At 67.9% G+C, this 20996-nt stretch overlaps 2 protein-coding genes across 2 annotated transcripts; one reads left to right on the plus strand and one right to left on the minus strand.

Moving 5' to 3' along the window:
- The first annotated feature begins 347 nt into the window (after window positions 1–347).
- CHLRE_03g148250v5 (uncharacterized protein) lies at window positions 348–14634 on the plus strand. Its single transcript, XM_043060478.1, has 12 exons — window positions 348–783; window positions 916–1026; window positions 1330–1757; window positions 1940–2137; window positions 2381–2515; window positions 2652–7076; window positions 7301–7372; window positions 7558–7656; window positions 7804–7877; window positions 8032–13144; window positions 13305–13523; window positions 13687–14634. Exons 1-12 carry the CDS (start codon window positions 510–512, stop codon window positions 13882–13884), a joined length of 11346 nt encoding a protein of 3781 aa, XP_042925607.1. The 5' UTR covers window positions 348–509; the 3' UTR covers window positions 13885–14634.
- A 2-nt stretch (window positions 14635–14636) lies between these two features.
- CHLRE_03g148300v5 (uncharacterized protein) lies at window positions 14637–20962 on the minus strand. The gene is made up of 13 exons (XM_043060479.1): window positions 20363–20962; window positions 20051–20243; window positions 19132–19898; window positions 18642–18874; window positions 18219–18482; window positions 17662–18013; window positions 17222–17503; window positions 16884–16982; window positions 16497–16661; window positions 16077–16208; window positions 15856–15904; window positions 15547–15638; window positions 14637–15316 (listed from the first exon to the last, which is right to left on the minus strand). Exons 2-13 carry the CDS (start codon window positions 20238–20240, stop codon window positions 15059–15061), a joined length of 2883 nt encoding a protein of 960 aa, XP_042925608.1. The 5' UTR covers window positions 20241–20243; window positions 20363–20962; the 3' UTR covers window positions 14637–15058.
- Window positions 20963–20996: the final 34 nt, after the last annotated feature.

The following is a 20996-nucleotide window of genomic DNA, read 5'->3' on the forward strand; positions in this document are numbered from 1 at the left end:
CCAGCGTGCAAGTTAAGGGGGCGTGTCACAGGACCAACAATACCAACATCCATATCTATAATAGCAGCTGCGTGGACAACCAGCGAACATAGAAGGGTTTGCGCACTTGCTGCGCGAATCGACTTCGTTGCATCGTTGAAGCTGGTACCGCGCTGGAAGCCCCCAAATTCTGCCTACTCGAGCCATCCGAAAACGCAGCATATATTGGCCTTTGACAACGCGCCGGCCCTCTGCAAGGGCTTGACCTTGACTTGCGACGGACTTTGCTCGCACTTAGGCTGAGCTGGATTGCCGATTGCTTGATTGCTACTACTGCGTTGAAAGCCTTCATGTAGCTCAACAATTGAGAATGCTCGCTGGCGGGGCCACCGTGCCTCGCTGAGAGCTCCAACGCGCTCGAGTCTGCACTCTGGAGGACGTCACCGGCTCGTGCTAATCGCTTGAGCTCCTAGCTCTGGATAGCCAGTATTCTGCCATGTCAGTCCGGTTGTGAGGGAGTCGCAGAAGCGATGGCTCAGCAATTTCAGAAGGGCGGGTTTCCGTGGCTTCCGACCTCGGTACCAGCGCCAGAGTACTACAACTCGTTCAAATACAACATTCTCGACTTCCTGAGGCAGTATGGGCAGCTCGTGCCGCTTCAACTGGAGCCTTGCAGCACGCGCGTGTGGCTGGTCCCGCTGAGGCATAAGACTGTGAGCGGGCCAGTGAAGCTGCACGTCTACGAGGAGCACATCGATGAGGACTCGGGGGCGCCTCCCACCTGCGACCAGTGTCGTAACATGGGTAGGTGGGGTTGGGGGATGGGGGTTAGGGCCTGGCACGGGTTTGCGGCCATACAGAGCCCGCTGAGGCAATTTCTTTTGACCAGTTCCTCATTGGCAAAGCCTCCCCCTCTAAACCTGACCAAATACGCAGGCTGGCAGCACCACCCGGTGTCTAACCGGCGCTACCACTTTATCCTGCCGAGCCCTGCGGTGCTTGCGGACCCGGACCAGCTGCCGGCGGTGGTGGAGGCGGCGGCAGCAGGTTGGGCCGGAGGGCCGGGCCGGGAGGGTTAGGAGGGGCTCCATTTGTGAGGACTGGAGGGGGCCCGTCTGTGAAGGACTCGGCCGGGGCGGGATGGGCCGGCTGAGCTGGGCTGGGCTGCTGGTTGCCCACCGCTAGGGGCGTGATTGCGGCGTGCATCGCATGCTAGGCAGGATTGGAGAGGTGCGGGTGGCCGGTTGGGCTGAGTGCAAAAGCCAGGCTTTTTCTGGGGCCCCTGCCACTCCGGAGCACCCCATTTAGTGTTGTCCTCATGCGATCTGTGTATTGATTGCTTGGCTGCAGGCAAGCTGGACCCATCTCGCGGCCCGCTGAAGCTGTGCATGGAGGTGAACGCGGGCGCGGCTGCTGCGGCGGCTGCTGCGGCCTCGCCGGGCAAAGAGAAAGGCGAGGGCGGCGAGGGCGGGGGCGAGGGCGAGGCGGATGACGAGGGCGAGCCCACCTCCATCTTCGACTCCAGCACGCACTGCCTGCATGGTGTCATCCACTGCAATGGCTTCGGGCACCTGCTGCGAATGAACGGCCGCGATGGCGAGGCGGCAACGGCGGCCGCCATGGCGGCGGCAGCGACGAGCGATGGGAACGAGTCCTCGGCCGCCGCCGTAACCGCGGCCGCCGCGGCTGCCGCCGCCGCCGCGAACGTGAACACGCTAGCGGGTCCGGAGTTGATGGGGCTGTGGGACAAGCTGTGCTCAACGCTGCGGGCTCGCGAGGTGCGTGTGTGTGGAGGAGCATGACATCGGCTAGTCACCAATTTGGGAGTAGGGGACTGTGTGCCATGTCGCCATGTCTTTTGGGGTTACCTCAAGCGACATCTGGCATGCCGCAAACACCTGCATGCGAGAGTACCCAAGCCATGCCGCGCAACTCTGTACCGCGTGCCGTGTGTGTGCAGGTGAGCGTGGAGGACGTGAGCAACAAGGCGTCAATGCTGCTGCGGCTACTGTACAGCGCCGCGCACATGTGCACCTGGTACGGCAAGTGGGGGTACGGCTTCGGGCGGGCGGCGTTCAACTACGGCGCGGAGGAGTACGAGGCGGCGGTGAAGGCCATCCATGCGGCGCCGCTGTCGGCGCTCGTCAAGGACATGGAGGTGAGAGGGGCGGCTGGCAGCGGGGGGGGGGGGGCGCGGGAGAGGCTGGGAACACGGGTGTGAGGGGGCTGCTGGGAACATGGGCGCGAGGGCTTGGCTCTCAACGTGCTGTGAGCTGCACGTCCCCCAGGTTGTGACTACCGTACAGCCTGCTCGCGCCCCCAGGCACCTTGCGCAGCAACACTGCACGCTTGTTGCTGTATGCCTTTCACCCTACCACGTTTCTTGAACGAACCTATGTAGGGCGTGGACCCAGTGGCGATCAAAATCCTGCGGACCTACGCGCAGCTGCCACCCGCCATGCCCGCCGAGGCCACACTGGGGCAGCTGCTGCAGCGCATCCTGTTCTTTGTGTCCAGACCAGAGCTGCTCAAGGAGGTGTGTGTGTATGCGTGTGTATATGTGTATGTGTATGTATGGGCACTTGGGTGCTGTCTTCACGCAGTTCATCAAAGCTGCGACTGATGATTTGGCTGGTTGTCTTTGACGCTGTGAATCCCCTCGGTCCTTTTAGGTCCGATCGCAGCACATCGCGACGCTGAAAGCTGCTTCCGCAGCGAAGTACCTGGGCTCTGGCGCCAACACACCCGCACGCGCGGGCGCCAGCCCAGCGCCGCCGAGCTTGCCGGCGTACGAAGCGTTTGAGGCGCGGGCGGCCGCAGGCGGGTCCGGCGAGGTGCTGGCACTGGCCGCGCCTGGGCCCACGGAGAATGGGAGCCATACAGGCGGCAGCATAGCAGCGACGAGTGGCGCTGTTGAGACGGGCGAGGATGGAAGCGGCGGGACCAGCGCCGGCGGTGCGGGCCCGATGGCGGTAGAGGATGCGGCCGCCAATGCAGCGTGTGCTGCGGGGGCATCGGCTTCGGCGGTGGGAGCACAGCGCGGAGCACCCGGGGGCGCCACGGGCAGCAAGAAGGCCCTGACGGGTGGGGCGTTGCCGCCGGCTAAGCGTGGGCGCGTGGAAACACGGGTGCCTTGCGCTGATGCGGAGACCGGCGGCGCTGCCACAAGCGCAGCTGCAGCGCCTGCACCTGCACCTGCACAGGCCCCACCACCCGCAGCGGCTCTTCCACAGGCTGCGCCTGCACCGGCCGTGTCCGCGGCTGCACAAGGAGCCGTGGCACCCTCCCCACAGCCGCCGGCTGGGCCGTTTGCGGCCTCTATGCCGGCGCCGCGGCCACCCAGCGTGCCGGGTATGCCCGGCTATGGCGTGGCTCCGGCAACTGTCCCGGGCATGTACAACGCCACCGCAGCTGGGGTGCGGCCCAACATCGCCCTCACGGCCGCGTTCACAGCGGCGCTAAGCGCGGCCGCGAATGCCTACCCAGGCCTGCGGCCGCCGCAGGCGGCGACGCTGGCTGCCTCGGCAGCGGCCGCGATGGCCGCGGGGGCAGCGGCGGGGAGCGCGGCGACGCCAGCTGTGCCGGCGCCTGTGTCGCCTGCGGCTGCGACCGCGGCATGGGCGGCGGCGCTGGGCAAGTTTGGCGCCGCAGCAGGTGCAGTGCCCGGAGCGTCGGCACAGGCAGCAGCCGGCGGCGCCGCAGCTGCTTCAACACCAGCTGCAGCACCCGCGCCAGTGTACGTGTACCCCAGCACCATCGTGCCAGTGGCGGGGCAGGCATCGTCGCCAACAGCGGCGGTGGCAGCACCAGCAGCGCCGGCCGCCGCAGCACCTGCATCCACTCCCGTTGGCAGTGCACCGGCTGCGGTTCCAGGTATCACGCCGCCAGCGGTGACGCCGCCTGTGATGACCCCGGCATTGGCGCTCCCGCCCGCGGCCATTGCGGCGGCGGCAGCCGCTGCAGCGCGCGCAGCGCTCGCTGCGGCGGCGGCAGCCACGGGCGGCATTCCGCCGGGCTTTAACATTACCAGTATGTTCACGCCGCAGATGTTCCAGCCGCTCACTGCCCTGGCGGCGACCTCGCCCGCGCTCCAGTCCCAGCTGCAGCCCGCGCAGGCAGCGGCGCCGGGCCACGTGTCTCCCATGCAGACCTCGCCTGCGACTGGAAGCGTGTCTCCGCCGATCGCAGGCACGCCCCAGCCTGGCTTTGCACCGGGTGCAGCAGCGGCACAGGCGACAGCACCAGTGGGGGTAGGCGGCACTGCAGCCGCTGCTGCTGCTCCGGCCACCTTCCCGGCCGCAGCCACGCCTCAAGGCGGATTCATGCCCACGCCAGGCGCCTGGCCGACTCCTCCTGTGGCACCCTTCCAGGCGCCTGCATTCCCACAGCCAGGGTGCGTGCCACAGCCGACAACAGCAGCGGCAGCGGTTCCGGGGACGGGCGGCTTCACTCCGGGGCTACCCTGGCCAGGTGCGGGGACAGCGGCACCCGTGCAGCCCCAGCCACAGACTGCTGGACAAGCGGCTGCCGCCGCGGCGATAGCCGCTGCAGCCGTGGCCTCGGCAGCAGCCGCAGCCGCAGCTGCTACAGGTTGCTCTGGAAACGTCCCGCCTGCAAGCACGGTACCGGCAGCGATGCCCACGCCCCAGCCACAGGCTGCGCCCGCATTCGCATTCCCACAGCCGCCACAGCCGCAGTACCCCGCGGGGTTTGTCCCCACGTCGTCAACTGTCGCGCGGCCTTCTGGGCTTCAGGGCGGCGTACCCGTTCCGGCCGTTGTGCCCAACGCGGCTCCGCAGCTGGCGCCCAGGCCCGCTGGCATGTACACTCCACCCATACCTGTGCCAGGGGCAGCTCCGTCCATGCATGCAGGCTTCGGGGCGTATCCCTGGGCGCTGCTGAACGGCGTGCCGCAGGTGGCGTCTCAGCAGTATGCCGCAAACGCAGCAGCTGCTGGCACAGCTGCGGCGACCATGCCGGGCGCGGCTTCCGGCGCGGCTAATGCCACCGCTGCCGCTACGGCTGCGGCGGCGTGTGCGGCTTATGCGGCGGCGCCGGGCGCTTCACTGCCACCAGGCGTACCTGGCTGGCCGCAGGTAGCAGGGGCGCCCGGCCTGACCGCGCCTGTCTCCGCCCCGGCTGCTTCGCCTGCAGTGGCCGCCGCGCCCGCGCAGACGGGACAGCCTACGGCAGCTCAGCAGCAGCTCGCGGACTCGGTGGTGCCAGCGGCAGCTGTGATTGCGAACGCCGCTGTTACGACTGCAGTTACCGAGGCAGCAGCCGGGCACGGCGTGCCGTGTGCTGGGGTGGCCTCAACAGCGGGGCCGCCATTAGAGCTACCAGTGCAGGCACCTCCGGATGTGTCCGTGGCGGCGCCCGCGGCTGTAAGCGGAGTGGTTGCGGCTGAGGCCGCTGACACAGCCATGGTGGAGGCGGCAGCAGTGGTGGCTACAGAGGCGGAGGCTTCGGGCAGCGCAGCTGCTCCAATGTCTGAAAGTGCCGAGGCCGGTGCTGGCACGGCTTCGATTGCACTGGCAGGCGCTGCGGCAGATGCGGCTATGGCGGAGGCGACACCGGGGCCGGCGGAGGCGTCAGACGCAGCGCTGCTCACAGACGGGACTTGTGGGCTGGAACACAGCACGGCGGGCTCCTTGCAGGCTGCCGCAGTGCCGCATTCAGCGCCCCTCACGTCGGAGCTGGCGGCAGGCGCAGCAGCGGAGACGGCGGGGCCGTCGGCAGCCCCGGTGGGCGCCCCCGGCGCCCCCGACCCAGCCGCGCTGGCAGCACCAGACGTCGCCATGACTCCGCCGCCGGTGGTGGACGGGTCGGCAGGAGGAATGGAGGTGGACGCGCCAGCGGCCACCGCACCGGCTGTAGGGCCGGGTGGGCTGCCCGCGGACGGCATGGCTCCAGAGGCGGTGCTCGTGCCGGCCCTGGGGTCAGACGCAGCGCAGTCGTCAGCTGTGGCCACCATGGATGCCAGTGCCAGCGCGCCGGCGCCCTCGACGGATGAAGCCGGCCTTGTGGCCGGTGAAGGCGTGGATGCGGCCGCTGAGAGCGCGGCCGCTGCCACCGACCCAGGCGGCGGCGCCGAGTCTATGGCTGCAGAGTCTGGAGTGGCCGGGCCAGGGCTGAGCAGCGCAGGCGCCCAGGATGTGGATGCAGAAGCGGCTGTGGAGGCCATACCAGCCGCTACTGATGCCGGAGAGGGGATTGCGGTGGAGGCGGCCATTGCTGACGAGGCTGGCGGCATCACTGCCGCGCCCGGCACAGGCGCGGTGCAGCCGGCGCCCATGGATGTCTCGCCCGCGGCCTCCGGGCGTTCTCCTGATGCCGCAGCTGAGGCAGCCGATGGGCCAGGCGGAGAGGCAATGGAGGTCGAGCAAGCAACAGCGGCGCCCGCTGAAGCGCAGAGCGTGGCAGTGGCACCAGAAGTGGCTGGCTCCGCCCCGCCGGTGGATGTGCACATGTCCGGCAGTCAGTTAACTGCCGGTGGCGCAGTCACAGCTGAGGTGGAGGCGGCAAGTGCAGACGGAGTTCCAGCCCAGGACCCTGTTGCCAGAGAAGCGGCAGCAACGGCGGCAGATCAGACGCCTGCAGCCGGCAGTGCGGAGGACGGGCAGGTGTGTGACGAGCTAGGCAGTGCGTCGCAGGGCGCAGCGGCGCAACCCCAGCAGCATGAACCGGCGCCACAGAATGCGTCGCCGACGACTGGCGTGGATGCCGAAGCCGGTGCCGCTGTGGTGTCCGCCCAGGCTGCGACGGCAGCAGCCGCTGCGGACAGCGAAGACGCCGTGCCACAGGCAAAGACCGCAGGTGCTGGCGCGTCTGCCGACGCTGGAGAAGCTGACGAAGGCGATGAGGCGCCTGTGCCTCAGGCCGCAGAGGACTGCCAGCAAGCCGACGGGACACCGGCTCCGGTGGCCCGCCATGCAGCTTCCGGGGCAGTCAACGGCGATGCTGACGCGCCGTGGTCAGCTGATGGTGACGGCAAGCGGCGGCGCTCTAGCAGCCTGCTGCAATGCGGCGCCCACATCGGCCCGGCGCCGGATGACCTGCCCAAGGAGGTGACACCGGAGGAGCTGACAGACCTCAAGGTGCGGGTGATGCGGCGAGATGGGTAGGCTTACGGTAGTGCGCTTCCGGAGACGGAACCTGGACCGGCGCAGCCACAAAGTCCCGAGCGACCCGATGCTCGAGTACAGGAAGGAACTTTGAACGCTGACCGTGTGTTGCCCGCGGAAGAATCAAGGCCTTATCAGACGTGATTGGGTGTGTGTGGCTTGTTGACACGTACCCCCGTGCCCGCCCGCTTGCACAGGCTGTGGTAGAGCTGGACATGAGCGTGCGGGACTGCCAGAGGGCCGTGGACGCCATGCTCGCCGCGCTAAAGGTGCGGGCGGTCGGCGCCGGCATTCCGATTTACGACCCCGCACGTGCGGCGGCAAGCCAGCTTTACGTGCTGCAAGGTCTACCGGCGGTTTCTGAGCTATCCCCCTCTATTCTGCCTGTCGTGTGCTGCATGTTCGTGTCTTTTAAAGTAAAACCAAGCCGTCTTCGCTGCCTTGCGCCCTGCAGTCTCATTGCGACAACAAGTGGCTGGCGCGGCTGCAGCTGCGTGACGTGATGATGGACTACTACCGCGACTTCAAACTGCTGGACTGGGTGCTCAAGCAGGTGTGCGCGGCCGGGGTGGCGGCAACTCACCACGTCGATAATCGAGTCAGCACCACGTGGCAGCATGCTGCAAGGTGGCTGTGGTCATGCCCAGTTGCCCGCCTGCCTAACGCGCCCCAACGCCCCCCTTTTGGCTCCGTGGCGCAGGTGGCCAACGTGCGCATCAGCGGCTACGCAATCTACCGCTCCCGGTACAACGTCACGCGGTCCTACTACTACAGGTGTGCGGTTGCAAGAGCCAGTCCAGGACAAGCGTGCTGTGCCCAAGGACTCGCTGCCCATCTTCAAACGCGCTGCCCGATTAGGCAGCAGCTGCGCCCCGTGTTCCCCTTGTAAATCTTGCCCTGTGCTTTCCTGCTGTGTGCGCCACACCAGGCTGGAGCGGCTGCCCGGCACCGCAGCGGACGCCTCGCTCGAGTACACAGTGCCGGTGCCGCCCCACGGCCCCTTCGCCAGGAAGGTCGGCCGAAGCGGCCACCGTAAGCCACAGTCGGCGGCATCGCGCGCCGCGGCCGCTGCCCGCGCACTCAAGGCGAACGGGGTGTTGAAGGGGGCTGCAGGCGCAGGCAGGAAGCAGGAAGACAAGGAGGCCGACGGTGACGAGGAGCGACGGCAGAGCGGCGCTGCGGCTGGGCCCAGCGATGCGCATCCAGTGCAAAGTGGCGCAGCCGCGGCGGCGGGCCGGGGCGGAGCCAAGGCAGCTGTGCAGGCCGCTGCCGCGCGCAAGACAGCTGCACCTGGCTCGGCGGCGGTAGGAGGCCCAGCGGGCCACGCCGGGGCACTGGCACGGTCGCCTGTGCAGCTTCGGAGTAAGGCAGGAGGCACCGGGACGGCAAAGGCTGCAGCGGCGAAGGCTGCTATTGCCAAGGCTACCAACCGCGTGGCGCTCGCCACTGGTGCCAACAGCCGAGCATCCGCGGGCGCCAGCCCTGCCACCCAGGCTGCTGCAGCGGCTGCGGCGCCCTCCACACCTGCGACTGGCGCTGGGGCCGGCTCGCACCCGAATGCGGAGGCGGGCTCGAAGCCTAACGGCCAGGGGCAGGGAAGCGCCCAGCAGCACTCACAACAGCAACAGCAGCACACGCACACGCAGCAGTCGTCAGGTGCACGGCCGTCAGCGCTGCCGGCCTGGCGAGGCATGGCCCGAGAGCACCAGTCCGAGGGCCAGGCCCTGCTCGAGACGCTGCTGGAGTCGCGGATAGAGCAGCAGACGGCTGGGGGCAGCGAGCGTGGTGCTGGCGGCGGTGCTGGCGGCGGCGGCGGTGCGACGCGCGTGCCGCGAGAGCTGCGCTACCTCATGAGCCAGTCGACTCTGTCCAAGCTGAAGAAGCAGGAGCAGAAGCAGCACCACCACACGCCCAAAAGCCAGCCGGCGGTGAAGGCAGAACCTGATGCCTCGGGGGCTGCCGGCCCGCAGCACAGTAACGCGGAGCAGGCAGCTGGGCAGGCGAATGGGACAGAGGCAGCAGGTGCGGCCTCTGCGGCGCCGCCTGCTTCAGATGTAGCAGCACCAAATGCGGCCGCGGACGGTGCTGTGACGGCGGCCGGCCTTCAACCACTCAAGCACGACCCTGACACTGACGCGGTACCTCCGGTATATGCCGCCATCATGGCCACGGGGAGAGGCAAGCGCACCTCCGGCACTGGGGAGGACACCGGCGGCGCGGCAGCGCCTGGCAAGCGGGCTTCGGGCACTGGCGACGCAGCCGCAGCCGGGGCACCCAAAGCGAGCAAGCGGACCTCGAGGACGGGAGAGGGCGCGGCAGGCAAGCGGACCTCCGGCACAGGCTATGGGGCGGCCGCTACGGATGAGGCGGCAGTCACGGCGCCTGCTGCATCTGAGGAAGCAGTGCAGTTCGTTGACGCAACCGCGCCGGCGCAGGCTTCGGCTGCCGAGCCCGTCGTTGAGCCTCAACGGGAGCAACACGTTCTGGCACCGGCTCCTCCACCCTCGGACGCAACCGCCGCAGAGGCACCAGCCGGAATGGTTGGTCACGTCGCAGAGCCCCCGGTGTCTTCTTCGGGCGCAACGGCTGCGGATGCACGACCAGCGTGTGCAGGTGTGGCCGCAATGCAGGCGCTGCCCAGCAGCACAGACGGGCCTGCGCCCTCCGGGGACGCGGCTACTGGGGCAGAGAAGTCGGAGGAAGCGAAGCCGGCGGAGCTGAAGGCGGAGGATGCCGTGGTGAAGCTGGAGGTGTCCAAGCCGGTGAACACGCCGCCTCGGCCGCCCGTGGGCGGCCGCAAGCGCCTCGTGGGAGCTGCGGCGGCTGCAGCCGCACGAGCTGCGGCCAAGCGCGCGGCCGCGGCCGAGGCTGCTGCCGCCGTGGCGGCAACAGGCGCCGCTGAAGCTGTGGGCGGCGCTGGCGGCGCCGAGCCTGGAGCTGTGGAACTAAAGGCGGAGCCTGCTGTGAAGCCAGAGGCAGTCCAGACGCTGAAGCATGAGCCGGGGCCGGTGCCGAGCTCTGCCACTGCCGCTGCGGCTGCGGCTGCGGCGGGGCCAGCACAGGAGCCGAAGCAGCACCCGCCTCAGCCGCCTTCCGGGGACGACAGCACGGCGCATCCGGGGACGGCGGCGCTGTCGGGCGGGCACCGACCACAGCGCGCGCGCGTAGCCTCCAAGCTTGCAATTCAAATGGCGGAGACGGAGACTGCTGTCACGCGTAAGAAGCGGCCACAGCAGCGGCCAGGCGGTTCCACTGGCTCAAAGGAGGGATCTCGAGAGCCGCAGACGCAGCCAGAAGAGCAGCAGCCGGGGCAGGCGCCGCCCACGGCTCCACAGGCGGCTGCAGCTGCAGCTCCACAGTCCCTTCCCCACCCGCGGCATCGTCACGCGGCGGCAACGGCGACGGCAGCGGCAGCTGGAGCGAAGGAGGACCCGCTGAAGTGCCCGCTGGGGTTCGCGGTACGGCGGGGGCCGCGCTCCGCGCGCAAGGGCCCGCGGCCGTCCGCAGGCTCCGTGCCGCTTGCAGCCGCGCGCATGCTGGCGGCGGTGCTGGCGGGCGCAGGGCCTCGGCCTGCCGGCCACGCTGGCGGCCCCAAGGCGGCAGTCAAGGTCCGCTCAAAGAGCCCAGCCGTAGGCACCACCACAGGTACCACGGGCTCAGGAGGGGCCGCGCGGCCGGGGTCGGGCCAGCGTGGGGAGTCAGCCCTGGCGATGCGGCGCGCCGCACCGAGCAGCTGCGTCAGCGGAGGTACGGTGCAGTCGCCAGCTAAGAGCGGGCCGGAGGGGGCAGCCGCGGCTGCAGGAGGTGCGAACGCTGCTGCCATGTCTCCGATCGGCAAGTCGCCGCTCAAGTCGCCGATGCCTCGCAGCCATAGTGGGGCAGGCGGGCTACGGGGCGCAGCCGCCGCAAGTGTGGCCGCCGCAGCTGCCCGCCGCGCAGCCGCGGCGGCGGCTGCAAAGGCAGCCAAGGGCTCAGGGCCCACCGGCGATGGAGCCGCACCCGCCGAGGGCTCAGGCGCAGCAGGGCATCCCGTCGGTGTGGGGTACCCGCAGCAGCAGCCGCTGCAGCTGGACCGCGCAGACACGGGCGCCAGCAACTTGACTGCGGCCTCGCCCATGTCCCCCATGACGGCATCGCACGGCGCCACCGCGGACGGGGGTGCGACTGCGGACGGCATGGACGCGGCGCGCGGCGGCTGCACGCGCATCCGCCTTGGCAAGGTGGCGCACCCCGCTGCCCTGACGTCACCGCTTGGACGCAACCTGCCGGCTCCGGTGCTGCCTCCCACGACCACGGACGCCGCTGCTGCCGCCGCGGCCGGAAGTGCGGTGGCCGCGGGGCCCAGCGCCTTCCGGCACGGCGCTGCCGCCAATAGGACGCCAGCCGCAGCCGGTCAGGGTGGCGCATTGTCCGGCTTGAAGCGGAAGCCGCCGGCTTCGTCGTCCCGCTCTCAGGCATCATACGGCTCGCCAGGCGGCATCGGCAGGGCGGGTGGCAGCCCGGGCACGTTGCAAAATGGCAAGCGACAAAAAGTGGGCATGCACACGCCCGTTCACCGCCCGGGGACCACTGCCAGCACAGGCGCGGCGGGCGCGGCGGGCGCTGTGGGCACGGTGACCAAGGACACGCCAGCGAGCCACCGTGGCGCCCCGCGTGGCTCCCGGGCACTCAGCATGCTAGGCACGCCAGTGGACACGGGGCCTCTGCCACGCCGCGCCGCGGCCGTGGCTGCGTCAGCAGCAGTGGCCGCAGCCGCAGCGGCAGCGGCAACTGGCACCGACTTTGGGGCAGCATACCCCAGCTCCACCATTCGGAAAGCCCGTGTTCCGCAAGGCTCCACGGCCAAGCCACCCAAGGGGCCCAAGGCGCTCGCCCGCAAGTCCGCGCCGCCCGCTATGGACGCCGACGGTGCCCTGACCGCTGCCAGCATTGCAGCGATGCAGGCTCTTGCCACGCTGCCCCAGCGCTATCCGCCGGTGCCCAGCCCGCCACCCGGGGGCTGGAGGTTGGTGCCGTCGCCAGGGGCCAGTGCAAGTGCCGACATAGCCTCAGTGCTGGGCGCTACTGCCAAAGAGCGGGAGCCATTTGACCTGTTGCTGCGGGAGCTGCCCCTGAGCTATGTACACAAGGTGCTGCACGGCGGCGGCTCCGCTTCTATGCCGTCGGTGACAGACGCGGCTGGCGGGGGCGACGCAGGGCCCATGGTGGCAATGCCGCGCGGCGGCGCGAAGCGTGGCCGACCAGGCAGCTTCGCAGCCATCGCCATCGCAGCGGCCACCGGCACCAACAACAGCAGCACGCCTGGTACGGCATTTGACCCCGAGCCGCCGGCGCCCACCAACCCCTACGTCGTGCCCGGCAAGGCGCACCACAACTCCTCGCTGACGTACATCAACGACCAGACGCAGTGTGACCTGCAGTACCTGTACTGCGCCGTACTGCGGCTGTACAAGCCCAGCATGCACCTGGCGGCGGCGCTGCTGAACAAGCGCGCGCTGACGTCAGCGCCCAGGCCTTTGAGCCTGTCATACATGGCGGCTGCCGTACAGATGCTGAAGGACACCAAGTACTTCGTCAAGGACTACGGCGGCGCCTCCGCCGCCACGCTGGCAGCTGCTACAGCCGCTGACGGCCGGCTGCGTGTGCTGGTGTCGCTACAGCTCGACGACGAGCAGGTTGCAGAGGAGGAGAAACAGACGCAGCAGCAGCGCACGGGCCGCGCGCGGGGCGACCGCTCTGCGGCCGCGGCGGCCGCGGCGCAGGCGGCATCGGTCGCGGCGACGGCGGCGCACTCGCCAGCGCCGCGGGTACCCCGGCAGCTTGACACGGCGCCGCCAGAGGTGGTCATAGTGACGGCCAGCGAGGGCAGCGGCGGTGTGGTGACAGTTGGCGACTTAAAGCGGGCTGCGGCTGCGGCGCTTGCGGACACGTACCGCATGTGCTGCTCACGGAGTACAGGCGGCGGCGGCGGCGCGGGCGGTGACAGCGCGGCCTGCAGCGGCGTGTCCATCACGCGCATCGTGGCGGGCGTGGATGAACAGGTGATCGAAGCTCCGTTGTCTGTGGTAATGCCTTTCGATGATCAGCGTGTGTATCGGTATGCGGCTACTCTGTGCTTAGCCTCACGCCCATCACCGCCTGTCCATACTCCTTCCCACATATTCCCATAACCTGACTGCACACGAACGAACTCTGCTGCAGGCACTTGCTGCCGGTGACGAAGCGCCGCTGGTCCTCCTGCCGCCGCCCGCCACAGCCGCCGCCCCAGCAGCGGCTGCCGGGGCCCAGGCACCCGGGGCTGCAGGCGCCGGTGGCTCCACAGTGGTTGTGGTGCGCTGCAGCGGCCTGGACCTGGACACGCGGTGGCGCCACACGGGCGGGCCGGAGGAGTGGCGCGTGGCCTGCCTGTGCGGTACGCAGGTGAGCGTGGACTCGGCTGTTCATGTTAATCTCTGAAGGCGGTGTTAGGTGTGCCCCGCAGGAAGCAACTCCTGATGGTTGTCCGCTTGCTGTTACGCCTGACACACTGACACGCCTGCACCTGCTGTTGCCGGCCGCCGCCACTGCATTGCGCGCACTGCAGGACGACGACGGCGAACGCATGATTGCCTGCGATGTGTGCGGCGTGTGGTCTCACACGCGCTGCAACGACATCGCTGACGAGCTGGACGAGCCGCCCGCCTTCGTGTGCCGCGAGTGCGCCGCCAGCAAGCCCGTGGCGGGGGGCGGGGGCGGTGGAAAGGGGGCCAAGGGCCTAAAGAGCATTAAGGCACCTAAGTAATTGACCGTGTGGTTTGCGAATGCATCGTACTTGACATGTTTGTGAGGCGAGGTTGGTGTTGCATTGGGCGCTAAGCCATGGGTCAAGAGCGAGGAGAAGGGCAACGTGGCCTGGCGGACGCGACGGCTACTTTGGCTATCTTGACGAGGGCGTGTGGAAAGCCATGACAACTAATGAGAACAGTATGCGAGGATAGGACTTCAGGGTTTTCAGATTTGTATCGGTGGCAGTTAGGAGACGTAAATTCCCGTTTGCGGTGCCCGTGCTGGCACACGCCTCCAGCGGCCCCCAACTGCTACAGGGTACCGATGCATGGCGGATCAAGCGTGTGCTGGTGTTGCTCGTGCTGCGTATGGCGTGATGAGGCAGCAGTTCCTGACTACTTCGCATGAGTATCAATCGAAATGTGATTTGTGGTGCTCGAGGATTAGTGCCACCGGCCAGCCTGGCCCGTTTAAGGAATTTTAGGCGCCGCGTGCCTGCCTTGCTCCTCGAACTCTCGTGTTGCGTTGCTCCCCCTCGCCACCTGGGCTTTGTGTGTCTCGTGCCGTGTCGGGGTCGCGCCGCCCACTCCGGCCGGGTAGCCGTGCAGCTGCAGCGCGGCGTCCATGACCCCGACAACGCCGTCGTGTTGTTCCAGCATGTCCCATTTCAGGTTACACAGTCAGTTAGGTCCCCAGTGCGCCCGGGGCGAAGCGGGGCTGGATGTTCTATCGCAAGTGAGTCCACGGTATTATGGATGGCTTTTGCGTCTTGACACATGGTTACATGCGACACGAATGAACGGGCTGTCAACCGCCTGTGGTGACTGTTGAGCTTGCACTGAGTGATACGCAACGCACGTCGCACGAGACATCAGTCAATTCAATCCAAAGCACCCCGCCCCGCCCTGCACGCCGCGCTGCCCCTGACTAGCATCCAGCCGTTCTCTTCTGCTGCGCTCAACGCTCGTCATGTTTCCCTGCACTCTGAAGACAGCATTTGAACCTGCATAGCAGCCCTACCCAGTACGAAGCGACTCCTTTCCACCCGACTGCGCTGATGAGTCGTTTGCGCATACCATACACTGCCGAACGGATAGCCGCCATCTGGAGACTTCACACGAGCACCAAGGACATACAAGATGGTTGATGGTTCACTGCAAAAACATCCGCGTGTCCTTCCCTAGGATCATTTAGAAACCGTCCGGGATCCGCAGTGCTGCTTTTGCAGAGCCACTTGCGCCTGCAGACGCCTTTGCGGCGCCCTTCTTTCCACCGGCAACAGCGCCCTTGCCGCCGCCTACCCCAAGCGCTGCGGCGGCGGCGCCTGCCAGCGGCCCAAGCTTCATCACCGGGTCGGGGCCGCCCACAGCGAAGTATGCGGCGAAGGGCGAGCCCTCGCCCGTGGGCGGCGGCTGAGCCGCGAAGTGCTCGTTCAGCTGGATGAGGCGCTGTTGGCACACACGGTACAAGATGCATGGTGAGGCAGCGATGATGAGTGCGGGATCAACACACGACAGGATGCAAGGAGCCAGGGACAGCGCATGGGAGCACGGTAGGCAACTGGCGGAAGCGCGGTACACAGCGGCGTAGCCCGTCAAGTGCAACCCCGCATGCATGGTGGCTCAGCAGGAGCCTGTTTGGGACGGAGTTGAGGGCAGAACCCGGTTGCTCCGCTCACCTGCACCGCCTGCAGGCGCTGAGCGAAGTTCCAGGTGGGGTTGCGAATGAGCGTGTCCAGGTAGCGCCGCGACTGGGGCCCCAGCGGAGCGTCTGCACGGCATTGCACGATGGGCCCACAACATTACTGTTTCGCATAGGGGGGCCGGCTACAGGTACTGCTAGGACGGCAGCAATGCAGCTAGGAAATAAGTTTGGCATTGTGTGGGCATGTTACACCATGCCGCTGCGGACTGCGGCGGCCAATAGCGTCAGCATGCTGCCCCCAAACCTCCGTACTGCTGCTATGCAGCCTGTCACGGCTTCTCACCCTCGGGAATGGAGCGCTCCAGGAGCTCACGCAGGTACACCTCATCAGCCTGTGCGGCGCGGCAGCAAGCGGCAGCGGCAGCCATGACATTTCTTGATCGGGTGATACGAGCAAGGCTGTCAGCCCAGAGTGCCGATAGGATGCGCAAGTCAGAAACAGCCCTTGCCCCAACCCTTGCCATAGCATGTGTGCGCAGCGCTCCAGCAGGACTTGGGCCTCACCCGGGGGTTGTGGAAGCCGCTCTGCCCGGCCGCCTCCAGCTGCTCCTGCCGCGCCGGCCGCCCAGCCTCCCACTCCTGCAGCGCCGCATCCCGGTACACACTCCACTCAGCGTCGCCCAGCGGCCGGTAGCCCTGCAGCCGTGCGGAGGGGCGGCGCAGTCAGCCGGCGAGCTCACAACGTTTAGAACAAGATGAGACCTGAACCCAAGAGTCCAAAGCATCCGTACGGCTCCCAGCAGGTTGGCAACAAGCAAGGCATGATTGTGGCCACGCCATGCATCAACGGGGCCTGCCTGGCGGCCTGCCCCAACCATCATCGGTTGCCCGAACACACACATACACACATACACATACACACACACACGAATTGCCCAGGCCAGCACCCAACACGGTCTGCAACCCCCCAATCCCGCCACCCACCATGGCCTGCAGGTATGCGTCCAGCTCGGGTCGTGTGCCCTCCAGCCAGCGGGCCGGATCCGCCTGGGCTCGGAGCACGGGGTCGCTGAAGGAGCTGCCGGCAGCTGCGGAGGAGGAGGTGCCGGGCGACAGCGCCAGCAGCTGCAGACGCGGATCGTGCGTCATCTGCAAGGCGGGCGCGGCGGAGTGGGTTGTTGAATGCAGATGCACCTGGCCTCGGTGTTGTCAGGCCCGACAAGGCACGGCTGCACAGCGCAGGCTCAATGCACTAGTAGCCACGCATCCCCGGGAATCCCGCAGAAACTGCGCTAGCGCACCTGCATAACAGCACCGTGCGCCCCGCCGCCCCCGCGCACTACGCCCCCGCGCCCCTCCGCCCGCGCTCACCTGTAGATACCGCTCCACGTCTGCCGCCAGCTGCGTCTGCGCCGCCAGCTCTGCAGTGGACAGCTCGCGGTCGGCCGCATCGCTGGTGCGCACCAGCGCCTGCATCCGCCGGGAGCGGTGAGCGGGGGCAAGGCAATTGACCAGTTGAGACGGCGGGGTTAGGGCTTGTGAGGCTTGTGACAGGGCTGTGCACACATACCCAACTCGCAGGTGGCTAAAGTCCAAACCGGCCTCGTCGATGCTAACGTATCCCCCCACCCCACCCACCCGAGTGCGGCGGTCAATCAAGCATCACAGCGGCCCGGCCAAGGCAGTACGGAAGCAGCACCCGTGCGCACCTCCAGCCAGCTTCCGAAGTCTCGGCTGCTGTCCGCCCCAAGCACAGACGCCAGCGCAGCAGGCACGCCATTCCCGGCGGCGCCCTCGCTGCTACCCAGCTCTGCGAAAGCGCCTGACAGCGCCAACGCCGCCACCTCCCTCGGCAGCTCCTCGCCGGCGGCGCCGCCTGCCCCGGCCCCAGCCGCTGCCCCCGCCGCGCGCTGCTGCTGCTCCGCCACCAGTGACATGAGCGCCAGCAGCTTGTTGCGCTGCGACTGCGCCGCCTCGGGTGTAACCGTCACCTGCACAGCGCGGCCGCGAGCGGGGGGGACACGAAGCATGGGTTACACACACAGTGTTGATTCGGCGCAATGGGTGGAGTTGGAATGGGTACAGTGGACGTGTCGGTCAGGGCTCACAGGAATCGAGCGGCTGCATGCGCGCACCCATACAAACGTACCTGGACTCGCAGGAAGCGAAGCAACAGCGACAGCACTGGCAGCGGCAGCGACAGCAGCCCCCGCCGCGACTCGGCAAGCCAGGCGCTCAGCTCGCCACGGCCAGCAGCGCCCGACGCCGCGGACGTTGCGCCCTCCCCGGCGGCCGCCAGCGCCTCCAGAACTTTGGCCTGAAGCGCGGCCGCGTCGCTAGGCGACACGCCGATCGCGGTGTCCGCCCCCGCGGGCTGTAGCGCATACACGCTCTCGTGCAGCAGCCGCGCCGCCGCCGGCAGCGCGCGCACCGCCGCAGCCAGCTCCTCAGCGGAGGGCAGCGGCGGCGGCGCAGGCAGCTGGGGTGCAGCTGGCACGAACCTGCACGAACATGTGCAGTCGGATGCGGTCATTCGAATGTCATGCGCTGGACGCCAAGCTCAGACACAAACCGTACCACCAGTTTGGCATCGCCCCGGTTGCCTGCTTGTATCTCTCAAAGCAACCGTCATGCACTCCTCCGCCCCACCCGCCAGCTCCCCTTCCCTTCCTTGCCTTCGCTCGCTGCAAGCGGCACCCTCCTCACCTCTCCCTGGTCAGGTCCAGGTCCGCCGCCACCGCCTCCGCCTCCAGCAGCCGGACCGCGTCCGCCGCGCCGCCGGCCCCTGCCGCCGCCGCCAGCCACGCCGCCTCCGCGTCGCTGTAGGCCGCCGCCGCCAGCGCCCGCGCGCCGCCGCCCACCGCGCGCCCGCCGCCGCCCGCCGCCGCCCCTGGGGCCTCCAGCAGCCGCAGCAGCAGTGCCTCCCGCAGTTCGGCGGGCATGGAGCGCAGTTGCCTCAGGCTCCCGTACCTGCACGCGCTCGCACACACACAAGCGTACTCACCATCTGTGCTTTGTGCTGTGGCCGCATTGCAAATGTACGCCCACAAGTGGATGTGGAGCCATCCACACCCGCCTACCCACTCATCTACCCATCACACATCCCTACACACACGCCCATGCGCTCACCCGCCAGCCAGCAGCCCCGACGCCAGTGGCCCGCCCACAGCGCGCAGCCACGCGGCCGTCGCCGCCGCCTCCCCTGACGCAGGTGCCGACGTCGACGGCAACACCGCCAGCGCACGGCCAGACGCCGCCAGCTGCTGCCGTGCCGCCGCCAGGCGAGACTGCAGCGCCGCTGGCAGAGCTCCTGGCGACGCCGCAGCCTGCTTTACCCAGGCCGCCACCTCCTCTGCCGTCACCTGTCAGACCGACGGGAGCAGAGTCAGGTTGCTGCATTACGTGTGGCCATGCAGTGTGGGCCACCTCGACCCCAATCGGCACCGAACGTCCATCAACCAGGCCCTCGCACCCCAGCCTAGCAGGCCTAGCCCACCCACCCAATCACGCAACTACACACATATGCACATGCACAGACGAACCCTTCCCCTAATGCTTTCCTACAACACACAGAAACACAGGCCCACGCATACACACACACGCGTATGCGTGCTCGCACCCGCAGGTCCTTCATGCCCGCCAGCTGGGGCGGCTGCAGCGGCAGCCCCAGCAGGTGCAGCACAGGCACCGCCAGCGCCCCCGAGGCTGCTGCCGCTGTCCCGGACGTCGAGGTGGAAGGAGCACAGCCCAGCTCCGCCTCCGCGCTCCGAAGCAGCGACGTCGCCGCCAACCACTCCGCCGCCGCCCCCGCCCGATCTGCCGCCGCCGCTGCCGCAAGCGCGTCATCCGCATCCAGCGGCGCGTCGCCCGTCCCCGCTAGCTGAGGGGCCAGCGCCGCCACCGCCTTTGCCTGGGCCTCCGCCACCGCTAAGCGCAGCTGCGGCAGCAGCCCCTGCTGCTGGTCTACCCCTGCCTCCGCCCCGGATGAAGGTGCGGGCACCGTAGCAATGCCCGCAACATCCAGCGCCGCCGCCAGCTTGGGACTGAGCCCCGCTGCAGCTGCCAGCAGCTCCGACAGCTGCGGAAGCTGCCACAGCAGCTCCCACGACACGTGAGCGGTTGAGCTATCCGTGCCTGGCGCCGGAGCCACTGCAAAGGCCTTGAGCAGCGCTAGCTCAGTGGCCGGAGCCGGCTGTTGCTGCTGCGGCTGGGCGCGGCTCGCGAGTGCCACCTGCGCCAGTTGCAGTGCCGAGGGATACCAGGGCTCTGAACGCAGCAATTTTGTGGCGTCGCTGCCAGCTGCTAGCCGCTCTTTCAGCAGCGCCTGCACCTGTCCCACCACCTCCTGCGCCGCCCACACCAACAGCGCCGGCGCGGGCATGGCACCTGCGAGCACGCGGGTGCACAGATTGTCCGTCACTCAAACAGGCTTTGCAATTTGCCAGGCCTGCAAAGGTGGAAGTGTCGAGCTCATCGAACTCCAAAGCAAGCAACACACCCGTTTGCACACCCTGCGCCGCGCCCGCCCCCGCACACACCTGCTGACATCTGCATGATGGCCGCCGCCCGGCTGCGCGGCGCATCCGCCATGCGCTGCAGGCTGGATAAGAAGCGCTCATCAGAGGCCCGCAGGCCCCCAGACGACGACCCCGGCGCCGCGCCGCTGGCCCCACCACCGGCCGCGTACTCCTCCATTTGCCGCGGCGACGTGTGTGTAAGCACCGCCATGCTCTGTGGCAAGCAGGTATGACAATCAACCGTACTGAGGGTGGTGAGCAGCTAGACACAACGACACGTACAGCCGAAACAGCCGGAATAGCACTCAGCTAGCAACGCCAGGGGTAACGCACCTGCAACGGGCTGCCCTCCTCTCCAAGATGGAGCGGAATGCCCTGGAAGCTGGCAGTGTGTTGCACGGCCACGGCGGTGGCCGGGGTCTGCGCCGGCGCGGCTCGTGAGGCTGCGGGTGTTGCGGCGGCAGGAGCCCTGCCGCTAAACGATGCAGTCTGCGCATTCGTGGCCGCTTGGGGGCTACGGGGTATGGCAGAGGGGGATGAAGCGGGCCCCGACGTGGCAGCCGCGTGGGACTGGAGCTGCTCCACGGCCGCAGTGTTCAGGTGCGGCTGCTGGCTTGATTGCGTGCCTGTGCGATCAGCGTTCAAATTCGGGCTCGACGCCGTCGAGCTAGGCTGCGGTCCTGGTTTCGCGCTCTCGCTTGGTGCTGATTGCTGCGACACATTCGGTTCCGCCTGCCCTTTATCTGATCGGCCTTGTTCTGTTGAAAATAATGCAGTGTTACGTGTAGTAGATGAATGTAAAGCAATCGCGCAGGGTGCCTGCCCGGCAAGCCGGGTGGCATTCTGCCGGAGCTGCTGCGCCAGCATGTTTGCCTAATGCGCTAAGTCCACCTAAGCCTGACAACATGTAGCGAAATCGGGCGCAGCTCTTCCCGCAAGTGAACATCACGGCAATTGAAATGATGTC

Source organism: Chlamydomonas reinhardtii, chromosome 3 (assembly GCF_000002595.2).
Source record: "Chlamydomonas reinhardtii strain CC-503 cw92 mt+ chromosome 3, whole genome shotgun sequence".
NCBI lineage: Eukaryota > Viridiplantae > Chlorophyta > Chlorophyceae > Chlamydomonadales > Chlamydomonadaceae > Chlamydomonas > Chlamydomonas reinhardtii.

Excerpts from the sequence above, each read along its gene's own strand:
- CHLRE_03g148300v5 (XM_043060479.1), bottom strand. The coding sequence starts at position 20,240 with ATGGCGGTGCTTACACACACGTCGCCGCGGCAAATGGAGGAGTACGCG. Across the intron at positions 15,905-16,076 it reads GCGGCTTCCACAACCCCCGG|GCTGATGAGGTGTACCTGCG; the intron begins GTGAGGCCCAAG and ends CGCGCCGCACAG. Across the intron at positions 15,639-15,855 it reads GGAGCGCTCCATTCCCGAGG|ACGCTCCGCTGGGGCCCCAG; the intron begins GTGAGAAGCCGT and ends AATGCCGTGCAG.
- CHLRE_03g148250v5 (XM_043060478.1), top strand. The coding sequence starts at position 510 with ATGGCTCAGCAATTTCAGAAGGGCGGGTTTCCGTGGCTTCCGACCTCG. Across the intron at positions 1,027-1,329 it reads GGTGGAGGCGGCGGCAGCAG|GCAAGCTGGACCCATCTCGC; the intron begins GTTGGGCCGGAG and ends GCTTGGCTGCAG. Across the intron at positions 7,878-8,031 it reads ACGCGGTCCTACTACTACAG|GCTGGAGCGGCTGCCCGGCA; the intron begins GTGTGCGGTTGC and ends GCGCCACACCAG.